At 41.6% G+C, this 22,148-nt stretch overlaps 1 protein-coding gene across 5 annotated transcripts; it reads left to right on the top strand.

Annotated features, from left to right (window-relative positions):
• Window positions 1-311: 311 nt before the first annotated feature.
• On the top strand, window positions 312-20,669 carry rell2 (RELT like 2). Of its 5 annotated transcripts, none has more exons than XM_034598755.1 (9): window positions 312-522; window positions 12,752-12,799; window positions 13,585-13,655; window positions 14,256-14,465; window positions 16,503-16,565; window positions 17,204-17,267; window positions 18,088-18,264; window positions 18,413-20,058; window positions 20,182-20,669. In XM_034598755.1, exons 4-9 carry the CDS (start codon window positions 14,270-14,272, stop codon window positions 20,295-20,297), a joined length of 2,262 nt encoding a protein of 753 aa, XP_034454646.1. In that variant the 5' UTR covers window positions 312-522; window positions 12,752-12,799; window positions 13,585-13,655; window positions 14,256-14,269; the 3' UTR covers window positions 20,298-20,669. The 5 variants fall into 5 exon arrangements, with proteins under 5 accessions (XP_034454646.1, XP_034454648.1, XP_034454647.1 ...); XM_034598757.1 differs by having other exon boundaries at window positions 13,585-13,676; XM_034598758.1 differs by lacking the exon at window positions 312-522 and adding an exon at window positions 12,440-12,634.
• The last annotated feature ends 1,479 nt before the right edge of the window (window positions 20,670-22,148 follow it).

Genomic DNA, 22,148 nt, shown 5'->3' with positions numbered 1-22,148 from the left:
AATGTGCGTTCAATCGTTGATCCAATTAAGGAAACACATTAAAGACATCTGAAGACAGTTGAAGATAACCGACCCTTCATTTTAAGAGAAATTGCAGATTCTAAAGCAGGTGAAATGATGCAAAGTTTTTAAAAACTTTGAATTTTTAAAATAGATTTAGCTGGATAACTGCAAATTACAAGTAATAATTACAAGTTACAAGTAATAATCTATATTATAGAATACAGTTACTATAAATTATTACTTATAGAATCTATAAGGATACTCATTTATGATAAAAGATAACTACAGCATCGTGACAGATACAACACTCATCGTACTCTCTCTGGATAAAGAAGTTGAAATTCAAAGATGCTGCAGGAGCAGGGAGCCCACAGCTTCCTGTCATCCTGCCCCCTTCAACAGACAGCCGCATCCCCTGCTGCGGTCAGGACACGGACCGGGCTGCAGCCATGGAAGAGCATTCCAGCAGCAGGAACAGCGGAGAGGACCAGGAGGTTTTCCTGCCACGGGCTATTAAAGGTGAGTGTCTTATACACATCATTCCGTTGTGTGCTGATTGTGGATTTGCTATCTGGATATAGTGACTGTTGAAGTATGAGATTGTTTTCGGGCTACGCTGCCTTGTGGGTGAATGCGCCCCCAGCTATGAAGATGACGGTGTGGTCGGGACATTATTGCCTGGGTGGGGAGGATGATGCAGTGAATCTCCACCGCCACGTTAGGGGGTGGAACAGACCTGATACAAACAGGCCTGTGTGCGAAATCAAAAACGACACTGCATTCAAAACTCTCACATGTTTCCAGGTTCGGTCTGAATGGAGATACGGTACTATAATTATTATATTATTAAATATGTTGGCTACACTTACTAAAATAGGACCCAGTGTATTTCGGAGGAGATGGAGTCCTGTGGTTAGTTCGGCTGAGTAAGTAAAATTGTATACAACTCAAACTTTAAATGATATTTGTCTATAACTAAATAACAGCGTACTACTTGGGCGGTAACAAACGGTAAGATGAACATTTTAACAGGATGAATAAGTTGTGTACCAGCCGAATTAAAGAGTAGAGCCATACTGTTGAATGTGTTGTATTCGGGTTCGTTGTAGAGCTGTGTAGCTTCCGACAAATCAAACCACGATAAGTTGAATATTTCCTATTGAGGTGTGGTATGCGTGATTCACTGGGTTGTCGAACGGGACATCGGTGCTTCGTCCTTAAAGGCGCACAGCAGGTCAGAGGAGTGGAGCTGGTGATGCTAAGAGACGTAGTCTTAATGACCTTCAGATAACGTGACGGATTCTGCATTTTCCATGGTCAGAATTTGTGCTTATTCTGCAAAGTGGATGAGAGTAGTGGGGGGAAGTACAGCCAGAGAGTTCCCAGACGTCCCATGGGAAGTTAGTCAAATATATATCGCACGCTATAGGCCTAGTGCATGCTATAAATAGAAATGCACAAAGCTTTTGCTAGTATGAATTATAGACTACAAGTAAAACGACTTATGTCACTGTAGTGCCAAAACATGCTTGGGGTTGTCCTGTCACCCCCTTTTCCTAATGTCCATATTGTTTGACCACATGGAGAGTGCCAGGCTGTTTGTCAGACTTGTGGCCAAAACATCCAAAAATGACTCTAAAGAGCACTCAGATTAAGTTGTGATTTATTGCAAATCAAACATATTAAGAAAGTAAAATGCAGTATATCTAGGTTAAAGTTCAATGTTTATAACTACAAAGAAAAATATCTAAGGCCCCCTTCCATTACAATCTTACCCAGTAACAACACTGTACACGTACAAGTATTGTGAAAAGGTAATACAAACCAATGATATAAGACGTATGTCTCAACCCTGTTTTCCTTTACTGATAGTATTTCATATAAAAAGGGGCCACAACATAATAATGGGTGGGAAAGACGTAATAAGTCGTGGCCACGAGTTATGAATCTGTTCCTTAATAACAAGAACTGATGAAGTGAACTTAAGAGGACCGCTTGGATGAGAGATGAAATGTTTCATTTAATCACATAGCCTCTATAATTGGCTTTAGCTTGACACACACTGTATGCACTTACTCTGATTGAGGCCATACTGTGGTGGAAGCGTATGTAATTACTGAACATAGGCCCCTGTCATCGTGCGCCATGGTGCACCGTGCAAAGCGCAGTTAAATGTCCAGTGTGCAGGGAGCCTGATTGTGCATATCTGCTAGTACGTAGGTGACAGGATGTGCCTGGTGAATCTGGAAACAGGGTGAGATTGAGATGTACTGGGTGCGTTAGCCAGTCCAATGTTATTCAATCAAAGAAATCAAAGAAATATATTTTCATTATCAATGTTGCAACTGTTCAATAAGTCACACACACAAACTGAAGAAATGTCACACAATTTGACAAACTATGCAAATTCAGTATTTATTACACTATAGAACAGGCAAAGCAACAACAAACACACATATTTATTTGAAAGATCAACCTTCTTCAATAAAATAAACCAAATAATAATTATCAATGTTGCAACAATGCTGCTACAAATAAGAAAAACAAAACGTAACAATTAGTCACACAAAACAGTAGAAAATGTACAAAACATAACAAACTCTGCAGAACATAGTATATATTGCACTACTGAGCAGGCATTTTAAGCTGTTACATGAAGCTTTTCAGAAGCACATGTCTGCATTTCATTCCGAGGCAGGGACCCAGGGCGCCATGCACAGCTCCACTGCCCCAGCCAGAGCGCAGAGAATCGGGGCAGGGACCCAGGAGGGGCTGCATAGCTCACTGGCCCAGTCAGAGTGTGCACAGCCCGACCAAAACAAAACACCAACCATGGGGGGGATCCTTCAGGATGCCTGCACAGCTCTCCAGCCCCAGGTAGAGCTCACAAACCCCCGGGGCAGGGGCCCAGGGACCCTTGACAGCTCTACTGGCCCAGCCAGAGTACGCACTGCCAAGACACAGCACCACCAAGACTGGGGGAAAGCACCCAGCCCGCCTGCACAGCTCTCCAGGACGCCCAGTGTGCACAGAGCCACGGGGAGTGTCGGTTGTTAAGCAACATCCAAGCAACCTTCTGACGCCCCGGAGCTGGTTTTGGCTCTTCAGCCCTTCTGCAGTGGCTCCCTGTACAGTGTTGCCGTTCATTGAGCACGTTCATATTTTTTGCAAACGATGAACTGAACCGGTGCAGTAGGTGGCGGTGATGCACCATGAGCTGGATGCCAACCTCTAACCGTAACCCTTATACAAGAAGAAGACTGCAGTAAATCGTTTGCGTCTGACCTCACGGTTAATCCAACCCTAACACAGACATTGAGAATATTTCAAGAAAAAGCCAATTTTCTCCCTGATTGTCTCATTTACTGATGTTGGTCATAAAGAGGCAGCAATATTAAAGTAAGACTGTTTCATAACCAGTTAAAAACTCCTTGTAGGGACTTTAAGTTCAAGATAACATGTAAGACTTCTCTGTGTTAATGACAGGTATACCTAAACATATCCCTTCCCTTCACACGTCCTTCACTCTATCTCCCTCAATCTTTATTTTTTTAGACAACTTGCTGAGCAATACTCAACACAAAAATGTCACAGCGAATAAATTCATTGAGGTCATGATGATGCTGAGTCATCTCTCTGCTGCTCTCTGAGTGTGTGTAAAGGACAAAGAGAGAGACTGTGTGTATGGGAGGCATGCATCAACATCCTTCCTTTAGGTATCAGATATGTTTGTTCCTCCATTCATTGGGTAGCAAGAAAAGATACTCTCCAAATCTTCTGTAGTTTTATTTCCTCTGCCAAGGAGGTTATTTTTTCACCAATGTCTGTTTGTTGGTTTATTTTTATTTTTATTTGATCAGCTCAGGTTAAGGAGGTATGCACTTGCAAGTGCCATTCTATTGATTGTAATGAAAACATCTTGTACACCACTTTGGAAACAAATCTAACAAAAAATATCGAAGGCATATTTAGTTTAAATGTTCCTTTAAAGCTTGATTAGACTTTAAACATTTTCTTTACTCTATATTGGAGGGTCTCATTTGATTGATCGGTCAGTCAACTGTGGATATCCATTGTATGCAGAGTATGATTCTAGGGATGTTCACAATGAGCTGTTAACCAACAATAGAAATTGATCAATTAACACTCACAGCACAAAAATTCTCAAACATTGGGCTTTTCGGAAATGTTGGAATTTACAAGTCATGCCTTGCCTCCTGCATGCTCTACTCAGGCTCCACCCCTAGTCTTAATGTTCCAGAAATGTTCATTACATTTATTACAAATGTCATTGTAATAGCATCGGACTCTGACAATCTCCTGTGTTCTTCATATGTGAAATGTAGACTCCTGAATTGTCTTGACCCAATTTTCTGGACTGATAACAGTTCAAGTGGCTGGGATAGTTTACAGGAACATCCGTGCCAAGAATGGATTACAAGTATCCTAGTCCCTGTGGGACATACCACGGACAGCGGTTGAGAACTACGGATCCTATGGGGCTTCAAGTTCCAACCTGACAAACAGCTGCTCACTAACCAAACATAAATTACCTTCTGGAAGAATAACCATGGTAAGATAGAGAAGTAGCAAGGTCTGAAAGAAGAACTGGACCAGATATAAAAGGTGAAGTCCAAAGTGGTCCCTGTGGTAATAGTAGCATTAGAGGCTGTTACAAAGTCTGGCCACTCTATGAGGGCACTATCTCTGGATTCCTGGAACATTAGTACCATCTGAGCACGTAGGTCTCACAGTTAACAGACTGTCACCAGACTAACCCTACACTGTAGGGTTGACAGACACCTCACAGACTGCCTCAGACTGGCTATCTGTGGCTATGAGCCAAACTCCAAAGCACTCACAGACAATATTCAGTCACAGCCATCACATTAACTTGAGTGAGTAACATGATTGCAACAGTTTTACCTTCTGATGGCATTGTGGCATTGTGAAAAGTGATGCTGCATAAGATGGGACATAGAATTGCAATTAGTTTCATTGCACCGACTGAGAATTTTGTTGTTTGTTGTAATTTTGTTGTGCACATTACAGTTCTACTTTCTAAAATGCTAATTGTAAACGTAGTAACTTGCATGAAGCTTCAGAGGATAAACATTTACAGTTAACAATGGCACCTAATAAGATCTGCTCACTGCAAGTATGTTGATTTTTTCTGTCATGTCTACAATGAACAAAATAATTTCCTTATACAAAATGGGCCACATGCCTTTTTTTGGTGTCGGAATGAAATAAAATAAGGAAACCTCGAATTTAAAGTGTGGTGTAAAATTCTTAAAGCAAGACAGACCTGCTTGATATGCTAGTTACATTGTTTTCTTTGTTGCATCAATTTGAAAGTTGGTCATAAGCATTTCATGTAATTCAAATACAATTTGCCCAAATAAAAGTCTGCAAGTTGGAAGTTCAATATGGCCATCTTTTTCTCTCAGTGCTTCAATGGGTAGATCTTGCCTTTCACCAACGCCAAGGCCGACCTTTCCCCGAGGATCTTGAGTTTAAAAAGGTTGGTGACCACTGCCCTACAGCATGTCCACATGCTGTTATGTCTGAATAAAAATGAAGAGAGACAAACTGTAGGCTATTCTGAGGGTGGAGCCTGGCCTGTTTATTTTACTTTGAGGTCTGAATATGTAAATACAATCTTCCACCTAATGCTCACCTTTTGGCTTTTATTACAGTGCTCTGGCTAATGTTTGTTTTCATTATGTTTATCTCTCTAGTTTGAATGTAGAAAAGCACTATAAGATAGCACTATATATGCAATGCTTTTTCTATCACACAACCATTCGTAGAGTGTTGGCACAGCCATCAGGGGGTATTTTCAGTATTTTGCCCAAGGACACTTCATAATGCAGAGCTGGGGATTTAACCAACAACCTTCTGTTTAGTTAGCAACCCTCTCTACTCCTGAGCCATAGTCGCCCAACTATCTAATTATGTGGCAGCAGTGTAATGCATCATGGGAATAGAGGTCAGGAGCTTCAGGTAATGTTCATCATCAGTAAGATGGAACCTTTGATCTCAGTGATTTTGACTATGGGTGTCATTGTATTTTCAGATTTCTTACTCAGAATTTTGACATCCAGTGAGCACCAGTTCTTTCAATGGAAACACCTTGTTGATGAAAGAGGTTACAAGAGAAAGGTACGGTAATTCAAAAAACCAATCTCTACTGCTGTGATGAAGCATCAGAATGAACATATCAAAGATGGTCTACAACAGCACAGACCATGTCAGTTTCCACATATATTAGCCAAGAACAGAAATATGTGGCTGCAGTTGACACTGACTCACCCACACTGGACAGTTGAAGACTGAAAAACATAGCCTTGTCTGATGAATCTGGATTTCTTTTGATGCTGCAAATGGTACAGTCACAATCTGGAGTAAAGAGCATGATTCAGTTCAACAGTCCTGGCTGCTGATGGTGGTGTGAGGGTTTGGGATATATTTTCTTGATATAATTTTTTTTTTGGGATGAATTTATCCAGTCGATCCTCAATAACCTTGCCTATCAGATCAGAGTTCTTTTCAGTGCTTCTTTTTTACACATAAGAAACATCACCAGGACCTACCTTGGCCTCTCTTCATTGCCCACATCTTTTATTTTCAAATAGTTTTTAATAGTTTAATATATCCTTCAAGCATCAATTTTTCATTTTTAACCCTTGTGTTGTTCCTGGGTCGAATTGACCCAGAGTGTGTGTGTGTCTGTGTGTGTGTGTGTGTGTGTGCATGCGTGCGTGAGTGCGTGCGTGTGATCATACGCAAGCCCTGGCCGGTCAGGGTCAGGGTTAGGGTGACCCAAGGATTGTCATTATCCAATTCTCCTGGGGTAATTGAGACCAATGGATTGTCATTCTCGATTGTCATGGGAGGGGTCATTTAGACCCCCAGAGAGGGCGCTGTGGTGCTCTGTGGGGTCATTTAGACCCACACCTGATTCCAATTGAAATCAGGGGGGGGTACATTAGACCCACATATAAGTCTCAGTGTGCCACTCTCTCACGGACCATGGCACGATGTCGCGTCAGGAGCGTTTCACCAGAGAACAGGTTCTCCAACAGCTATTCTCCCAGCAACCATCCTCTGAACCTGAAGAGGACGTGAAAGAGCCAGACCGAGAAGCGGACGGACAAGGAGATGGAGAAGCAGACCGAGAAGCAGACAGAAAAGCAGACCGAGAAGAAGACAGAGAGGACGGAGACGGAGACGGAGACGACGGCGATAGCGAAGAAGACGAAGACGACGACGGTGACTACGAAGACGACGACGGTGACGAAGACTACGACCCAGTGGGTGATGCTTCTGCAGATTCGTCATCCTTGGAAGAAGAAGAAGAAGGAGGACAAGACCACGGCGACACCACCACCACCGGACTCGTGGAAAGAGAGACCTTCCCCTCAAGAAACGGGGAAATAACATGGTCCTCGAGGGTGTATGGCCGAGAGGAGGGCCACTGCTCCTCCTCCTCCTCCTCTTCCTCCTCCTCTGCTGCGGCTCAAAGTGGGGTCCCCCGGGGCCCCACGATCCACGCGACGTCCCGCACCGGTGACCTAGCCTCGACGTTCCACCTGTTCATCACACCGACGGTAGAGAACATCATCCTGGAGATGACGAATCGGGAGGGTCGTCGAAAATACGGTGACGAATGGAAAGGGATGGAGATCGACCTGCGCGCCTACGTAGGGCTGCTGATCTTAGCGGGCATGTACAGGTCCCGGGGCGAGGCCGCCGCCAGCCTGTGGGACGTCGAGAGCGATATTCCGTGCCACGATGCCCCTAAAACTCTTCCACACGTACTCCAGACTGCTGCGCTTCGACGACCGCGAGACGAGACGCACGAGACGAGCCACGGACAAATTGGCGGCCGTGCGAGAGGTCTGGGACGCGTGGGTGTCGCGGCTACCGCACCTCTACAACCCGGGGCCCGAAGTGACCGTGGACGAGCAACTGGTTCCGTTCAGAGGTTAGTCTTTTTTTTTTTTTATATTATTATGTTATGTTATGTTATGTTATGTTATGTTAGTTATGTTATGTTATGTTATGTTATGTTATGTTATGTTATGTTATGTTAGTTATGTTATGTTATGTTATGTAGATAGCGGCTGCTAGTCCTCGTCCTCATCTCATCTCCTCTCATCTCTTCTCCTCCTGTTTTTCTCCCTAGGCCGGTGTCCATTCCGTCAGTACATGCCCAGCAAGCCGCCGAAATACGGGATCAAGTCGTGGGTGGCCTGCGATGCGAAATCAAGCTACGCTTGGAAGATGCAAGTGTACACCGGAAAGCCGAGCGGCGGACGCCCAGAACGGAACCAGGGGTTGCGGGTAGTGCTCGATGTAACGGAGGGACTGCACGGTCGTAACGTCACGTGCGACAATTACTTCACCTCCTACGAACTCACGCGGCAGCTCCTGGAGAGGAAGCTCACCGTGGTCGGCACTGTTCGGAAGAACAAGCCCGAGCTCCCGACCGGGCTGCTCGCGGTCAAGGGAAGAGAGGTGTTCTCATCCAAGTTCGCATTCACGCCCACTGCCACTCTTGTGTCCTACATCCCAAAGAAAAACAGGAATGTGGTGCTCCTAAGCACACGGCACCCTGAGGCCGACATCAGCGACCGCGAGGACGGGAAACCGGTCATCGTCCTGGACTACAACCGCAACAAAGGTGGCGTGGACAACCTAGACAAGGTGATCGGAACGTACAGCTGCAGGAGGATGACCGCGCGCTGGCCCCTGGTCGTCTTTCACAACATTCTCGATGTCTCTGCCTACAACGCCTTCGTGATATGGAGAGAAATCAACCCAGACTGGATGCCGGGCAAGCGGAACAAGCGGAGGGTGTTCCTAGAGCAGCTGGGAAAGGCTCTCGTGACTCTGTTCATCGCACGAAGGGAGCGCATCCCCCGCACGGACGCGTCCGCCGCGGTTGTGAAGGCTGTAAAAGCCGCCGCCGCCGCCGCCGCCGCCGCCGCACAGAGAGCTGTTGACTACGACGCTCGACCCGAGTGTCCGGCCTCCTCCATAGCCCTAGCAGCAGCCCCGCTCGGGGCGAGTAAGAGGAAGAGGTGTCAGATATGCCCCAGGAAAAAGGACTGTAAAACTCACACCATGTGCCGCGGGTGTAACAAATACATCTGCAAGGGCTGCTCACTTGTCTATTGCGCTACGTGTGCGTAATATGGGGTGGGCTATGTGAGGTGGCCAACAGCCGGGGGAAGCAGGGACAACACAAGGGTTATATGATGTATTAAAAGGGGATGAGGGCCCACTGAGGTTGCACATATATCAACTGTTGCGGTGCAGTAACAACAAGCTATACCAGGCGGTGCTCTGCAGACTTTTTTAAATGCCTGTGTGACCTCTGTGATCTGTCTTCTCCCACAATGATTCCCATGAGGCTGGTCAATGTTGTTGGCAACAGATGTTGACTCTGCATATTTCATATAAAACACAAGAGCTGAAGGGTCATCAACACAAGGTAGTTGCGTGCTCACTCATGGTGTTCGTCGTTATCTTTTTTTGAAATAATAATATAAAACTAAACTATAAATTCACATTGTGATTTAGTGGTCATATAGTGGAATTTGGCTCATGTTAAAAAAAAAAAAAAAAATACAAAACAGAAGTCTCTCTCTCTTAAAACAATATAGAAATTACTGTTTGCCTTTAAAATATAAATAATAGCATGTTATGTGAGGTCTGTAAAATAAATAAATAATTTTCAGACCTCACATAACATGCTATTATCATATTTTTTTGTTTCATCAACCCAAGGTAGTCGCGTGCTCACTGTTAAGACGGCATATATAATGTTAGCTAGGTCAGGGGTTCCCAAACTTTTCCATGCCAAGGACCCCCATATAGCATAAGCCTCTGGTGGGGACCCCCTAGTTGCAAACTTTTTTAAAATTACGTGTGCAATATGATGGCAAATATCCCAAAACCAAACATAAAGCTTCTTAATATATTTCCCTTCTTTTTATTAATAACTAATAATCTGTCTTATATCTGTTACAAACATTCCTTGTCATTTCTGTACAGTAATATTAACCGTAAACATATATATAAACATATATATTCTAGTTTTTCAATTTAGTTATTTATTCATTACATTCAGTGTCTCTGTTCCGTTATAAACAGTGCTTGTCATTTAAGTATGTTTGTCTGTGTATACCTGGTCCCTCACTAGTGGGAGGGGTGGGCTTGGTGGCTCCTACACAGTTTATCTATCCTAGGTTTTCTGGCTGTCAGTGCCAGACGAATGTCATTCTCCACTTGCAGACATGCTCTGTGCTTTGTTTTCAATACCTTCAATGTAGAAAAGCCAGACTCACAGAGGTATGTGGTGGAAAATGCAAGAAAAGATTTCATACCTCCGAGTTTTAGATGCCAAGGTGGTATTCCGTGGTTGTGGCAGTTTTGCAGCTGAGTCATCTTCAGTCTGGTTGTCGGATCTTTTTCTTTTTAAAAATGTCTCCATTTTTGCCTTTAGCAGGAGGTAGCTAGCTATTTCTCAGGCACACAGCAACTTTCTGATGCAGCGGCTGCTCGATTCTGATTGGCTTGAGCGGTGTGTGTTTTTTTTTAATTAAAAGATTGGCATTAGAAGGAAAAGAAGATTGGCATCCAAGGACACATATATTTCGATATGCAGTGATTAATAAAAAACATTTAATTTAATAATTAATTTATTTTATTTTTATTGTCACATTTTCCCCCCTTTTCCCTTAGTTTCTGCGACCCCCTGGTGACCCCCCTGGGGGTCGGGACCCCCACTTTGAAAAGCAGTGAGCTAGGTTACACAGGAGAATCTTTACGGACAATAAAACATATACGATTATCAGTAACTGAATAAAAAACATGGCGAAATGTATCCCAGACATGTAAAATCACACTAAATAAATTCATAACTAATATCTGCATTTCATGTAGTTAACAATATATATGCTTACGGACTTCAACACACGCACACACTACCTCATGGCGTTCCTCGATATCTTTGAGGAATACCCACAATCCCTTGCCCCTCTGGCTTACTACTTGCATGTACATATTCACAACAATAGGTGGCACTGTTATTCCATTTAGCGGGATTTAATATGAACCCTGGGTGGGGGCTACCACGGAGTTGTCTATGGTGATAGTAAGGTCATGGTTGGGAGAGCCTTTCCCTAGAAGTAAAGTAGGTTGTTCTTGTCATGGTTGATTTTCAGGTGGTGTGCGGACATCCACTGAGATATGTCAGTCAGACAGGCAGAGATTCGTCCTGCTACTTGTGTTCCTGTTTCAGATTGGGTAAAAGAGAGAATTAGTTGGGTGTCATCTTTGTAACTGTGGTAGGAAAGCCATGTGAGTGAATGACAGAGCCAAGAGAGTTGGTGTACAGAGAGAAGAGGTGAGGACCCAGGATGGAACCTTGTGGGACCCCAGTAGTGAGAGGAAAAAGTTCTGACACAGATCCTCTCCAAGTTACCCGGTAGGTACGGTCTTTGAGGTAGGATGAGAGCAGGGAGAGAGGGAGAGAGCAGAGCCTGAGACACCCAGGTCCTGAAGGGAGGAAATAAGGATCTGGTGGTTCACTGTGTCAAACGCAGCAGAAAGGTCAAGAAGGATGACCACAGAGGAGAGAGAGGCTGTCTCAGTTGAGTGGCCTGCCTTGAAACCAGACTGGTGAGGATGAAGAATGTTGTTCTGATGAAGATAGGAGGAGAGTTGATTAAAGATAGCACGCTAGAGTGCTTTGGAAAGGGGAAAGAAAAAGGGAAGAAGAGAGACAGGTCTGTAGTTGTTAAACTCAGACGGGTTGAGGGTGGGTTTCTTGAGTAGTAGTAGTAGTAATAGTAGTAGTAGTAATAATAGTGAGTGTCGCTAAGGCCCACAGACCGCTATGTTATCATATTTTTCATCTATTTTTCTGGGAAAACTAAAATATTTATTATATTTATACAGACAATAATTAGACATTCAAAAAGAAAAGACAGAGTGAAATAGTACAATAATGTAATAAATCGTGGCAGAATAATATTCTTCACATTAACATGAATTTAACAAGTGAGAAATAAATAAAATAGTTCATGAGGCATAACATATTGCAAGATAGAAACACATCCTTATATTAATGAATGGAGCTGATCATTTGCTATTATTTATAGGTCATCATTATTCCACTTGCTGATTGATTACCACTATAAATGATCATAAATGATTTACTGGAACTCACAAGGCGAATGGTCAAGTAAAAATAAAATGTTCAGTTCAGAGTTCAGAGTTTAGTAGTAAGTACCAATGATGTAGCTACTATCTGTGTGTGTGTGTGTGTGTGTGTGTGTGTGTGTGTGTGAGAGAGGGGTGTTGCTGTATGCTGATAAGCCAGTGGGAGGGCAACACTGATAAACTGTTACATGTTCACAATCTACGCTGCGTGTACACACATGCTTGTTTAGATAGAAGTTAGTCTATTGCTGATTAGGACTGGTGTATTTCAAATGTTTTCAGGTTCACTTGTGGGTTTCATTATTAAACCAACAAGGATGAGGTTCCCTTGTGTAATATCTGCCCTTTTCCTTCTCAAGCTGTCTGTATGCCTGCTTCTTTCTCTGGAGATAAGGTGGGGCTAATGGGGAACTGTCTGCTAAGTTAAGCTTCTTATCCAACAAACACATTTTACATGGTTTATCAACTAAATCGCAACAGCTTTTTCTATGTTTCTGTTGGCACCCTTTAGACTGACTACGATGGATGGATGGATCCACTGCTGACAGACTAGAAAATGGTAAGGATTATCTACTTGACAGGTAACAGACTTGAAATAAGTTGTAAAGCTTCATGTATTTTGTATTTGTAGGAAAATTACCATGCAAAATTACTTGTGATATGTCACTCTGTTATGTTATAATAAATTTATTTTGGTGCTAAATTGTTCAATGCTTTATAGACTGATAGCAGTATTCTGAAATCAGCTATTGGAGCTATAAAACAACCACATACACAAAAAGAACCAAAACACAAAATGACTATGAAAGATGCACATAGTGACACCACTTGCTATTTTACAAGGTCATAACATTATTGTATTTTATTTCATTTATATTTTATTATTTTACCCAGTTCTATCTATTTTATTTTCCTATAGATTTATCATTCTTATTTCTTTCACCTTCTTTCATCTTTTTATTCTACTCTTTTTAATCTTTTATTTTACTTAAATTGTTTTTTTTAAACTGAGCTTTCAGATTTTGAATAGATTCTGTTTTTTTCTGTCCCTGTACAGCACCTAACAAAGAGACACAAAACAATTTCAAAAATACAAACTATGACTACATACGAGGCAAAGATGTGAAACATAAAGACACAATATAACCAAAGAGCCACGACAGCATCAAGATGGAACAATGCCTCACCATCCATTCCATTCCGTGTTGGTACCTTTTATACAGAACGCTGAGGTAGAATAAAGATGCAACATTTCCTAAAGAGAAGTGATAGGTGAGAAATGTATTCATTTAGATTGATATATAGGGGATAGTTTAATAATCTGTTTTCCTCCCTGCTTCACAGGCTGATTCTTGATGTTGACCAGTCTACAACAGAGGAACAACTGGAGATGATTTGAACCAAAAACAAAGCCTGTACATGTTTCTCCTCACACTGTAGTGTATATACTATACATAGTATATTTCTGTGTCTTTTGATTAAGGTGGGGGTGGGAGATATCACGGCAACTCCAAGTAAAATGCCTTTCATTTTCTACATCATTCTTGTAAAATTCTCCATCACATTCCGTTTCTTTTTTACACACTCCCACTTATTAACTATAGTTGAATGAAGGTTTGACTGTAAAGACAAATTATGGCTTTGTCGCTTTCATCTGGGTATTAACAATATAACACAGATTGCATTTTCCTTATTTCAGGGTAAGGGTTGGTGTGAATTTACCAGGCTTGTATTTATTGCGGCACAATGCAATTTTCAACTTTTTTCAATTGGAACCAAATAACAAAGTTAATTTAACAGATATATATGAGACAGTCACATAACCTTTTCTTTATCACTCTCATATCCCAGTGTTAAATTGTAGCTCCTAAATAAATAGATTGGGTGGTTTGGGATGGAGGGTGATTTACGACAATTTTGTTTCATCGACATTTTCTTTCTGAAATGGTTAAAGAATTAAAAAACATGTGTCATGTCATCAATAATTATAAAAATTGATTCTCTCTTAATCTCAGATTAGATCCAGATTATGACTGACTCTGAAGCCTCAAGTGTGGGGGAGAATCCCCCTCCCTACATGATATTTGTGGTGGTGTTCCTCTTCTTCCTCACTGGACTGCTGGGTTTCCTCATCTGCCACCTGCTGAAGAAGAAAGGCTACCGCTGCCGAACTGGAGACATGGACGATGAAGATGAGGATGAGAAAGTTGGAGGAAATACAGATGGTGGGTTGAGAAAATTGTAATAGGAAAGAAACTCACAATTACTGAAACTAGCAGTTTCATCTTCATCTGAGGTCATTGCCGTGGCAGCAGACCAAGCGGGTTTATTAGTTTTTTTAGTTTCAGATCATTAGTTTCAGAGAGTACCATTCAGTCTGTGGAAACAGTAGTCTTGTGTCTTCTGTGACTTAAAAGAAGAAGAACCAGGGTCACCAGGGTTGTCTCAATTTGAGCTTGAAGAATTCTGAGCAGAGCAGAAAGTCTTTACAAACTGGAAGTGTGGCAATTTACCTTTTCTTTTGAATTTTTTGCAGTGATTGAGTGATACTATCGGTCAACAGGCGGAGTGTTGGACATTTTTACGATCAGCCACTTCACTTAAGAAATGATTATGCAGAAACCTCTACTAGTCCATCAGCAAATGTATCTTTTTTCTGTTGGCTCTTGGCTCTATTGCTGAAAAATGTATGCTCTTTACAGCAACATGCACAGCTTAAATACCAGTATTATTGTGAGTTAACATAATCCTGACAAATTTCTCAGTAGCCCGCAGGAGAGACACTCCACGCTATGGTAGGATTTCATAATTGGCTGTGAAATAGCTGTGACCAAGATGCCCACTTTATGTCTGCATGACAAAAAGAATGAACAGACACAATTTCAGTTTACCTGTCAATATACAACCCACCTTTATACAAGGTTTTCTTGTTGCAGGTTTTCTTGGGAAATGTAGGATCCAGTGATTTTAGAATTTGAGCCATTTCACTGCTGTTTTGACCTATTTCTGGTGTTTCAAGTTTCACCTACATCAAAATGTCCACATTGCCAGTAGGTGCTGAAAAGCTTATCTATTAGGTAACGTTTTCAATTGAAGGCATATGTATCTTCAGTTATAGTCCACTGAAGACACATATGTAAAAAGCAGACATGGAGTTGTTGATGTAACTGTCAGCCGGAATTGCCATATCTATCACTACTGCTCCTTGTGAACCACCACTATGTCTGGTTGGTTATTCTCAACGCCTTTCAGGCATATGTCCCATTATGATTTCTTGAAGTCAGCCACTTCCTCTACGATGATGTATCCTATGTTGGGGCTTGGTCTTCCACAATAGTTTCTCTTCCTGCTCATCATCCTCACTGCAGCCTGAGGCTTTCTATTAGCAGTTCGTCCCAGGGGGCCTTCTTCCTAATGTCTTCATGGATGCGTGAGACCCACCATACAGTGTAGAAGAAATATGTGCAAGGGGAGCGGTATAACTCACTCATGTTCAACGATTTAGAAACACAAAACCAAGAGAAAAATGTACTAATTTGAAAGATCCATGCTTCCCTGCATCTGCAACACATGGATGATGAGTTACGATGATTATAATCATGGACTATGTCAAACTCACATGCACACAACTCTTCACAGAAAGGCCCTGCTCATCTGGCATACTTGAATGCAGACTCTCTTTGCCGTGAGGTGACAGTGGTCTGAATGTTATCTTAACTAAGAAAAAAATACATGATTTATTTCAGTTTTTATTTTCTTCTCTTTTTCTTTCCTTCTAGCACTGCATAAAAAAATCCATATGCACTTCTTCAAAGTCTGTACTATAAGCACCTACACAAAGTTATTTAGGCTCTCAATTCGATACGTGCAATGCACACATATGCATCCAGAGTACGAGGGAAGGCAACACCACATTCTGATTCATATCCATTATTTTGGGGCACTTACCTTACCTTTGTTTTAATTAGGTAATGTTTAATTTAATAGTTGACAGACTGTATGGATGTGTCATTTGGTGAGAGGGATTGCATAATTTATGGGTTTGCAGTGAACACCCACAACATTACAACAAGAAACTGGTTTTAAGGTTGTGGCAGATTGTAGTATTTTTTTAATCTAGTCAAACCACAAAGCTTTGGACAATAATTGAAACTACAAAATAAAGCTAAAATCACATTTCTGATGGTTCACAATCAACACTTTCAATGACACAAATATACACTAATCAGTGTAATTTCATTCCTTGTTTTGCTGTATTTCAGAGGAGGATGAAGAGAACCAGGATACAGTGGAGCAAATCCTCAAGTGCATCATTGAAAATGAAGGTGATTAATACAAAATTACTGAAGTGTTTCTTGGGTTTAATGCTGTTTAATTATACCAATTTAAAGTTAATCTAGTCTTATCTTCTGGTTTTGTCCTGCTTCACTTTGTTCTGTGTTGCTGTTTGCTGCTTAGTGTTAAGATTTAATTCAAATTCAGAACACAGGAGCAGAGAGTGTGAAAGTGGTGTTTAAAGTTTTAATACAAAGATAGTAACAGGAATATTAAATGTGTTGACAGTTGAATAATTCACAGTTTCCAGTTTAGTGGTGTGGTATAGTGATCTGGCTGAGCAAGGTGGAAACAGAGAGCGGAGTCAGGTAAAGGCAAAAAAACCCACAGTCGTTTAAATTCAGACGGACATGCCACGGGCATGGAGAACCTAGCAGAGTTATGATGTTGATGTGTGGATAAATTAGAGGTTACATACCTCTGCTCCCCTCCCATCTCCTACTTTTGTTTTGATTGAGAATGAGAGATCAGAGATCAGTAGGTGTATGCTTCCCGTGCCACTGCCTGCAAGATGCTGCCCTGGGTGGCAGCCCATTTGGCCCATTTCTAAATCTTCCACTGTTTATGAATAAATCCACCTAGCACTTTTTTAAATTCCTGCTCTAATATGGGTTCTTCTTGTCTCTAGCAAACATGGAAGCTTTCAATGAGATGTTGGGAAACCACAATGTCTGTGTGCGCCATGACCCCAGGTAAATTCATTCAGCTGACAAGGCTAAACTGTGGATTAGTGTTTTATTGTGTTATTATTAGTGAATAAGATCTTTTAATCTTGAATTCATAAATTGTTGATTCTTTAAAATTAAAATCTAAAATATGATTTCGTTTTATTTTACAAAGTTTATCACACTTGTCAAACACATTTTCAAATATGATGTATAAGTGACATTTTTTAGAAAAATGTCACTTATACATTAGATTAATGTTCAGACTTTAATCAAATTACAGCACTGTGGTAATATACACATCAATTGAATGCCTTCAGTCTGAATGCTATGAATTATGTATAGTTCCTTTTGGGTTGCCGGAAAATACTCTTTTTGAAACCACTGAGGATCGAAGAAAGTTTGGCTGGGTCCTGAAACCTCCCCCACTGGACCAGTGACTGTCAATGCACATTTTCAATGACCACTTTTCTACAGATGGTAACAAGCCTGCAAAAAACAAACCTGCTAAAATCTGAATAATTTTTTTATTTCAGTCACAGGGATTCATCTGTTTTTCACAATACTGCATAATTCTATCCTGTGAGCCGCTGAGAATTATGTTTTCAGTGGATCAGTTCTTCACACAACCAACACACTCAGATTCTTAAACTAGAACTCTGCTTCTGACAACGATTTCTTCTACATTTTTGGGGATTTGGTTTGCAAAACATGACAGTGCTTAGTATAAAAAACACGAATGTGAACTTGTCTGAAGGACTTTCAGACTGCCCAGAAAAGGATAATTCCAGTTTTTGACTATACACCCCTCAATAAGAATAATATTCATTATAATTATACTGTCCAGGTTGCGTAAGGAGTCAATTGGTGGTGTTCCTCCCCATCACCACACAGTCCACTCAGGCACCGACCACAACTCCTGCCACCTCTGTGCTCAGGTTCAATCTAAAAAGGGCCGCAGACAAAGCAGAACCCCCCGATACAGACAACGGCCTGGAGAACAGACCGTATTCTCTGTTGGCAGGTAACAGATTATGTTTAAACCATTTTTGCCGGTTTCATTGGAGAAACAATGTCACAAAATAAAATGCATAAAGATGATGTATGAACAATGTAAAACTAATTAGAAAAAAAAGGACATAGGTTTCATCCTTATATCGTTGTCCCTTCAGATTTCGGGTGACGCACACTGATAAGAAGCTCCATGGAGGTCCCAATCCATTGGTCAGTTCAGGGGACCAGCTGGACCAATCCCAGGATAGTGAGGAGCAGAAGGAGGGCGGGTACAACCTGAGGAGCATGTTCAAGGATGTCGGGACCTCCTCAGAGGGGGCCAATGGGGTTGTCCCAAATGTGGGGAAGCGAAGGAAGAGTGTGACCATATTTGGGCTGAGGCGGGGCAGTGAAACTGTTGGCATTAAAGAGGTGGAAGGGACAGGTCGGGAGGCCGGAGGCGTTAAATTTGCCATTCAGAAGCAGCCTGTCGTATTGGAGGAGCTGGTACAAGCACAGAACATTGAGATTGCTTCTGAATGTGGTACTAAATGTGGTTCTACACCTGGAACTGAGCCCTCACAGAATGAAATGCCTGCTCCACTGCAAAGGGAGGTTGAAACATCAGGTTCTGTTAATTCTCCCTCTTTTCCAAGTAAGAAACAGCCCCATGACTTTAGCTCTGCTCCTGAACCTCGTATGAACCTCATAATTAAACCTTCAGTTGGGAGTATGGCAAATTCCGCCCTCAGCTCATTTCTCATTTCATCTCCCACTATGCCCGGACATACATATACTGCAACAGAGAAACAGGGACATGCTGGAGACAAAATTATGAAAAATGAACAGGATTATGATCCTGGGCCTCTTCAGACCTCTACACCAACTATCCCCATGGCAGGATTTATTCCAGGTTTCACTCCTGTCATTCCTGCTGGTCAGAGTGAATCCTGTTTGAGCACAGTTTTTCCAGTCATCCAGACTCCCCCTGACCCAAGCTCCAGCCCAGATCTGGAACACGGCTTTGGTGCTAGCCTAGCTTTTATAAGTTTAGGCTCATCACCTCAGTCTTCATTCCCAATCAAGTTCCCATCTTCAACCTCTTTGTTAAAAACTCCTACATCACCTCAGACTGTCATGTCTAGCCCTGCACTAAGCTCAAGAAATAAACCACCAGAGACTACAAAAACAGCTCGATCACCTGCCCTCACTCCAAGTCCCAAACTTCCATCAGGTCAAGCGATGTCCAGCCAATCTAATATCGCCAGTTCATTAGAAGCCCAAACTCCCTCTCCTGCTCTTAGTAGTAGCCCCAAACTTACCACCTTTCCAGTATCATCACAACAACACAACATCACAACTCTCTCCTCTTCTCCAGCTGACCAAAACCCAGGTTTCAGAAGTTCAACTCCTCTGCAGTCAGAAAGTGTCATGTCTGTAAAATCTATGACCACAGGCGATATGGTTTCAAACCCACTACCTATAAAGGAAGAAGAGCAAGCCAGAATCCCAAATACAGAAGAGAAGACAGAAAAAAAGATGGTTGGGATTCTCAAAACAGCTGAACGTTCCCCAGTGGAGGGAGGTGTTAAAGGCCTTGCCCTTTCCTTTCCCTCTGATCCGGTTCATAAAGACAGACTGAGCAGTTTGCAACCGTCTCCCTCCAGCCCACTGTCCACAGCCGCATCAGGAGGGAGCAGAATAAGTAGTAGGACCATCATCAAAGCCAGCCCTGACAGCAAGAGAGAGTTTTCTGTTGTCACTATGATGGAGGATGAAGAGTCCACTTCATTAACAAAAGACCAGAAAAGAGAAACATGTAAAGTTGGGGCGGAATTTGAGAAAGTTGAATTTAGTCCAGCAGTTGGTCAGGGGGAAACGTTTTCTGTTTCAGGTAAGGGGCAAACTGAGAGTCAAAGAGGAGAGACTAAGCCGATGTTGAACCAAGAAAAAGAAGACATGGTGGAGATGGAAGATATAAAAGACTGCAAGGTGATGCAGTTGCAGGAAGCAGAGAGAGCGAGGGAGGAGGTGGAGAAGACGGTAGACACTCAGTTGACATAGGACTAAGAGGTGAATTCTCAAGATGGTGAAAGTTGAAGCCATGTGATAATCCAAGTAGTCTTGGATTATTATATGAAGTATGGCACCACTCAGCTGAGTTTTGATGATAAAATACATAATGAACACACCTTTGCTCATTTAACCACAGCTGTGAATATATTGCACTAAGGACTGGCAGGTTAGGGTCAGTTGTGGAAAGTCCCAGATTTTGACAAATGACATACACTTTACAACACAGCTAACCTTTTATATAACATGCTTTTGTGTTTTTGCCTTTTCGAGCAATACTAGTCACATGGCTCTAAGGATAGAAATGTCAGTTGGCTTTGGTCTAGGCTAATATATCTCAACTATCAATCCTTGGACTATTGTTATTCGCCGATTGTTCCTCTAACACCACCACGAGGTTAATGTTAGTAAAATATCTCAATAACTGTTGGATAGATAGCCATTCAGTTGTATCAACAGTCCCGGGTGATGAATCGTTATGATGTTGAGAGATTCCCACATTATTCATTCCAACAACCTTGGTTCTTACTTGTGCTATCCTCTGGAGTCTCCATGAGGTTTACATGAATGATTATTATACCTCAACAACTGCCATAACATTTGGTTCTGACACGTATGTAGTCTTCATGATGAAGTTTATCAGTGTTTGACATTTCACCTGGCACCATTATCAGGTCAACAACAGTAGTCCAAGTCTGGGGGCCCTGGATACCTGTAGAGAATATTGCTCAAATACATCTAATAGAAAGAGCTCGTTGTAGTTTTTTAAGTGATATTCTAGACTGGACCAAAGTGGTGGTCTGACCAGCTGACTGGAAGGCTGGCAATCTCCCATTGCCAAAGATTGTTACCGAAAACGTGTATTTAGTTTCGAAAGCACTGCTGTAAATTTACATGTAGCATTGATGCAGACTTGATGCTTACTTTCATGGATCAACTCAACTCAAGGAAGCTTCAGGATTCTTTAACTATATTATTCATAAACATGACTTACTTGGAAAAATACAACATTATATCTCAAATTATACAGGATTAATTTTGAAAGTGGTCAGCAATTATGTGAAATACTGCTATAGTAAGAAGGTAAACTTGTCCTTCAGTCATGTCAGGATTTTATGGCAAATTTCTTGAGTTGTTTTATGATGAAAGAATATCTTTTTTTGATATACTCACCTTGCCTTGTTTAATTCCTAGTTGGTGATTTGTCAATAGATTCAAAGAATGAGTGGCAGCTTGTTGTTATTTCAAATCAACTAAATGTATGGACATAAAAACACAATTTAACCTTTGACTTACTACTACTAATGATATGCACAACCACAATGATGATTGTTTAAACAACACATACCAAGGCATGATAATGTGGTGTCCCATAGGCTATGTGAAAAAATCTCTTAGACTACAGAGTTATGAACCTTCCACAGAATAAACTCTGCAATCCTCAAAGCTGTGAATCTATAAATAATATAGACAATACATTTTAAAATAAGATATGTATTTCTAAGTATGATTTACAAGTCTGACAGTAAAGCATATAAGCAACAGGTGATGTTGTGCATTGGTTAGTGTAGCAGAACTCTCCTCTGATGCCTTTTGGTCCCCCTCATTTGCGAATACATTGAGCTCAATGAGAAATGTTAGAACACACCAGTGTCTGGCAAACTTCATTCTGTGATTCCAGTTGACAGAGCTGTCTTTTACAGGCGTATGGCACTTTATATAAAGTCTTTATACACAACTTAACATATCATCTTTACTGTACAGTGTTATTCTAATGCCTCTGTTATTGTCGCAGTCATGTAGTTAAACAGTATATCCTGTAATAACAATCTGAAGTCATAT

Source organism: Hippoglossus hippoglossus, chromosome 10 (genome assembly GCF_009819705.1).
Source record: "Hippoglossus hippoglossus isolate fHipHip1 chromosome 10, fHipHip1.pri, whole genome shotgun sequence".
Classification (NCBI taxonomy): domain Eukaryota; kingdom Metazoa; phylum Chordata; class Actinopteri; order Pleuronectiformes; family Pleuronectidae; genus Hippoglossus; species Hippoglossus hippoglossus.
Note: the sequence above shows the minus strand (reverse complement) of the source record. Positions and strands in the feature narration are given on the sequence as shown.

What these genes read in the sequence shown, in the direction of transcription:
- rell2 (XM_034598756.1), top strand. Translation starts at nt 14,270, where the DNA reads ATGACTGACTCTGAAGCCTCAAGTGTGGGGGAGAATCCCCCTCCCTAC. An exon ending in AGTTGGAGGAAATACAGATG is followed by an intron (nt 14,466 to 16,502) that starts GTGGGTTGAGAA and finishes GCTGTATTTCAG; the next exon opens with AGGAGGATGAAGAGAACCAG. An exon ending in TGTGTGCGCCATGACCCCAG is followed by an intron (nt 17,268 to 18,087) that starts GTAAATTCATTC and finishes TATACTGTCCAG; the next exon opens with GTTGCGTAAGGAGTCAATTG.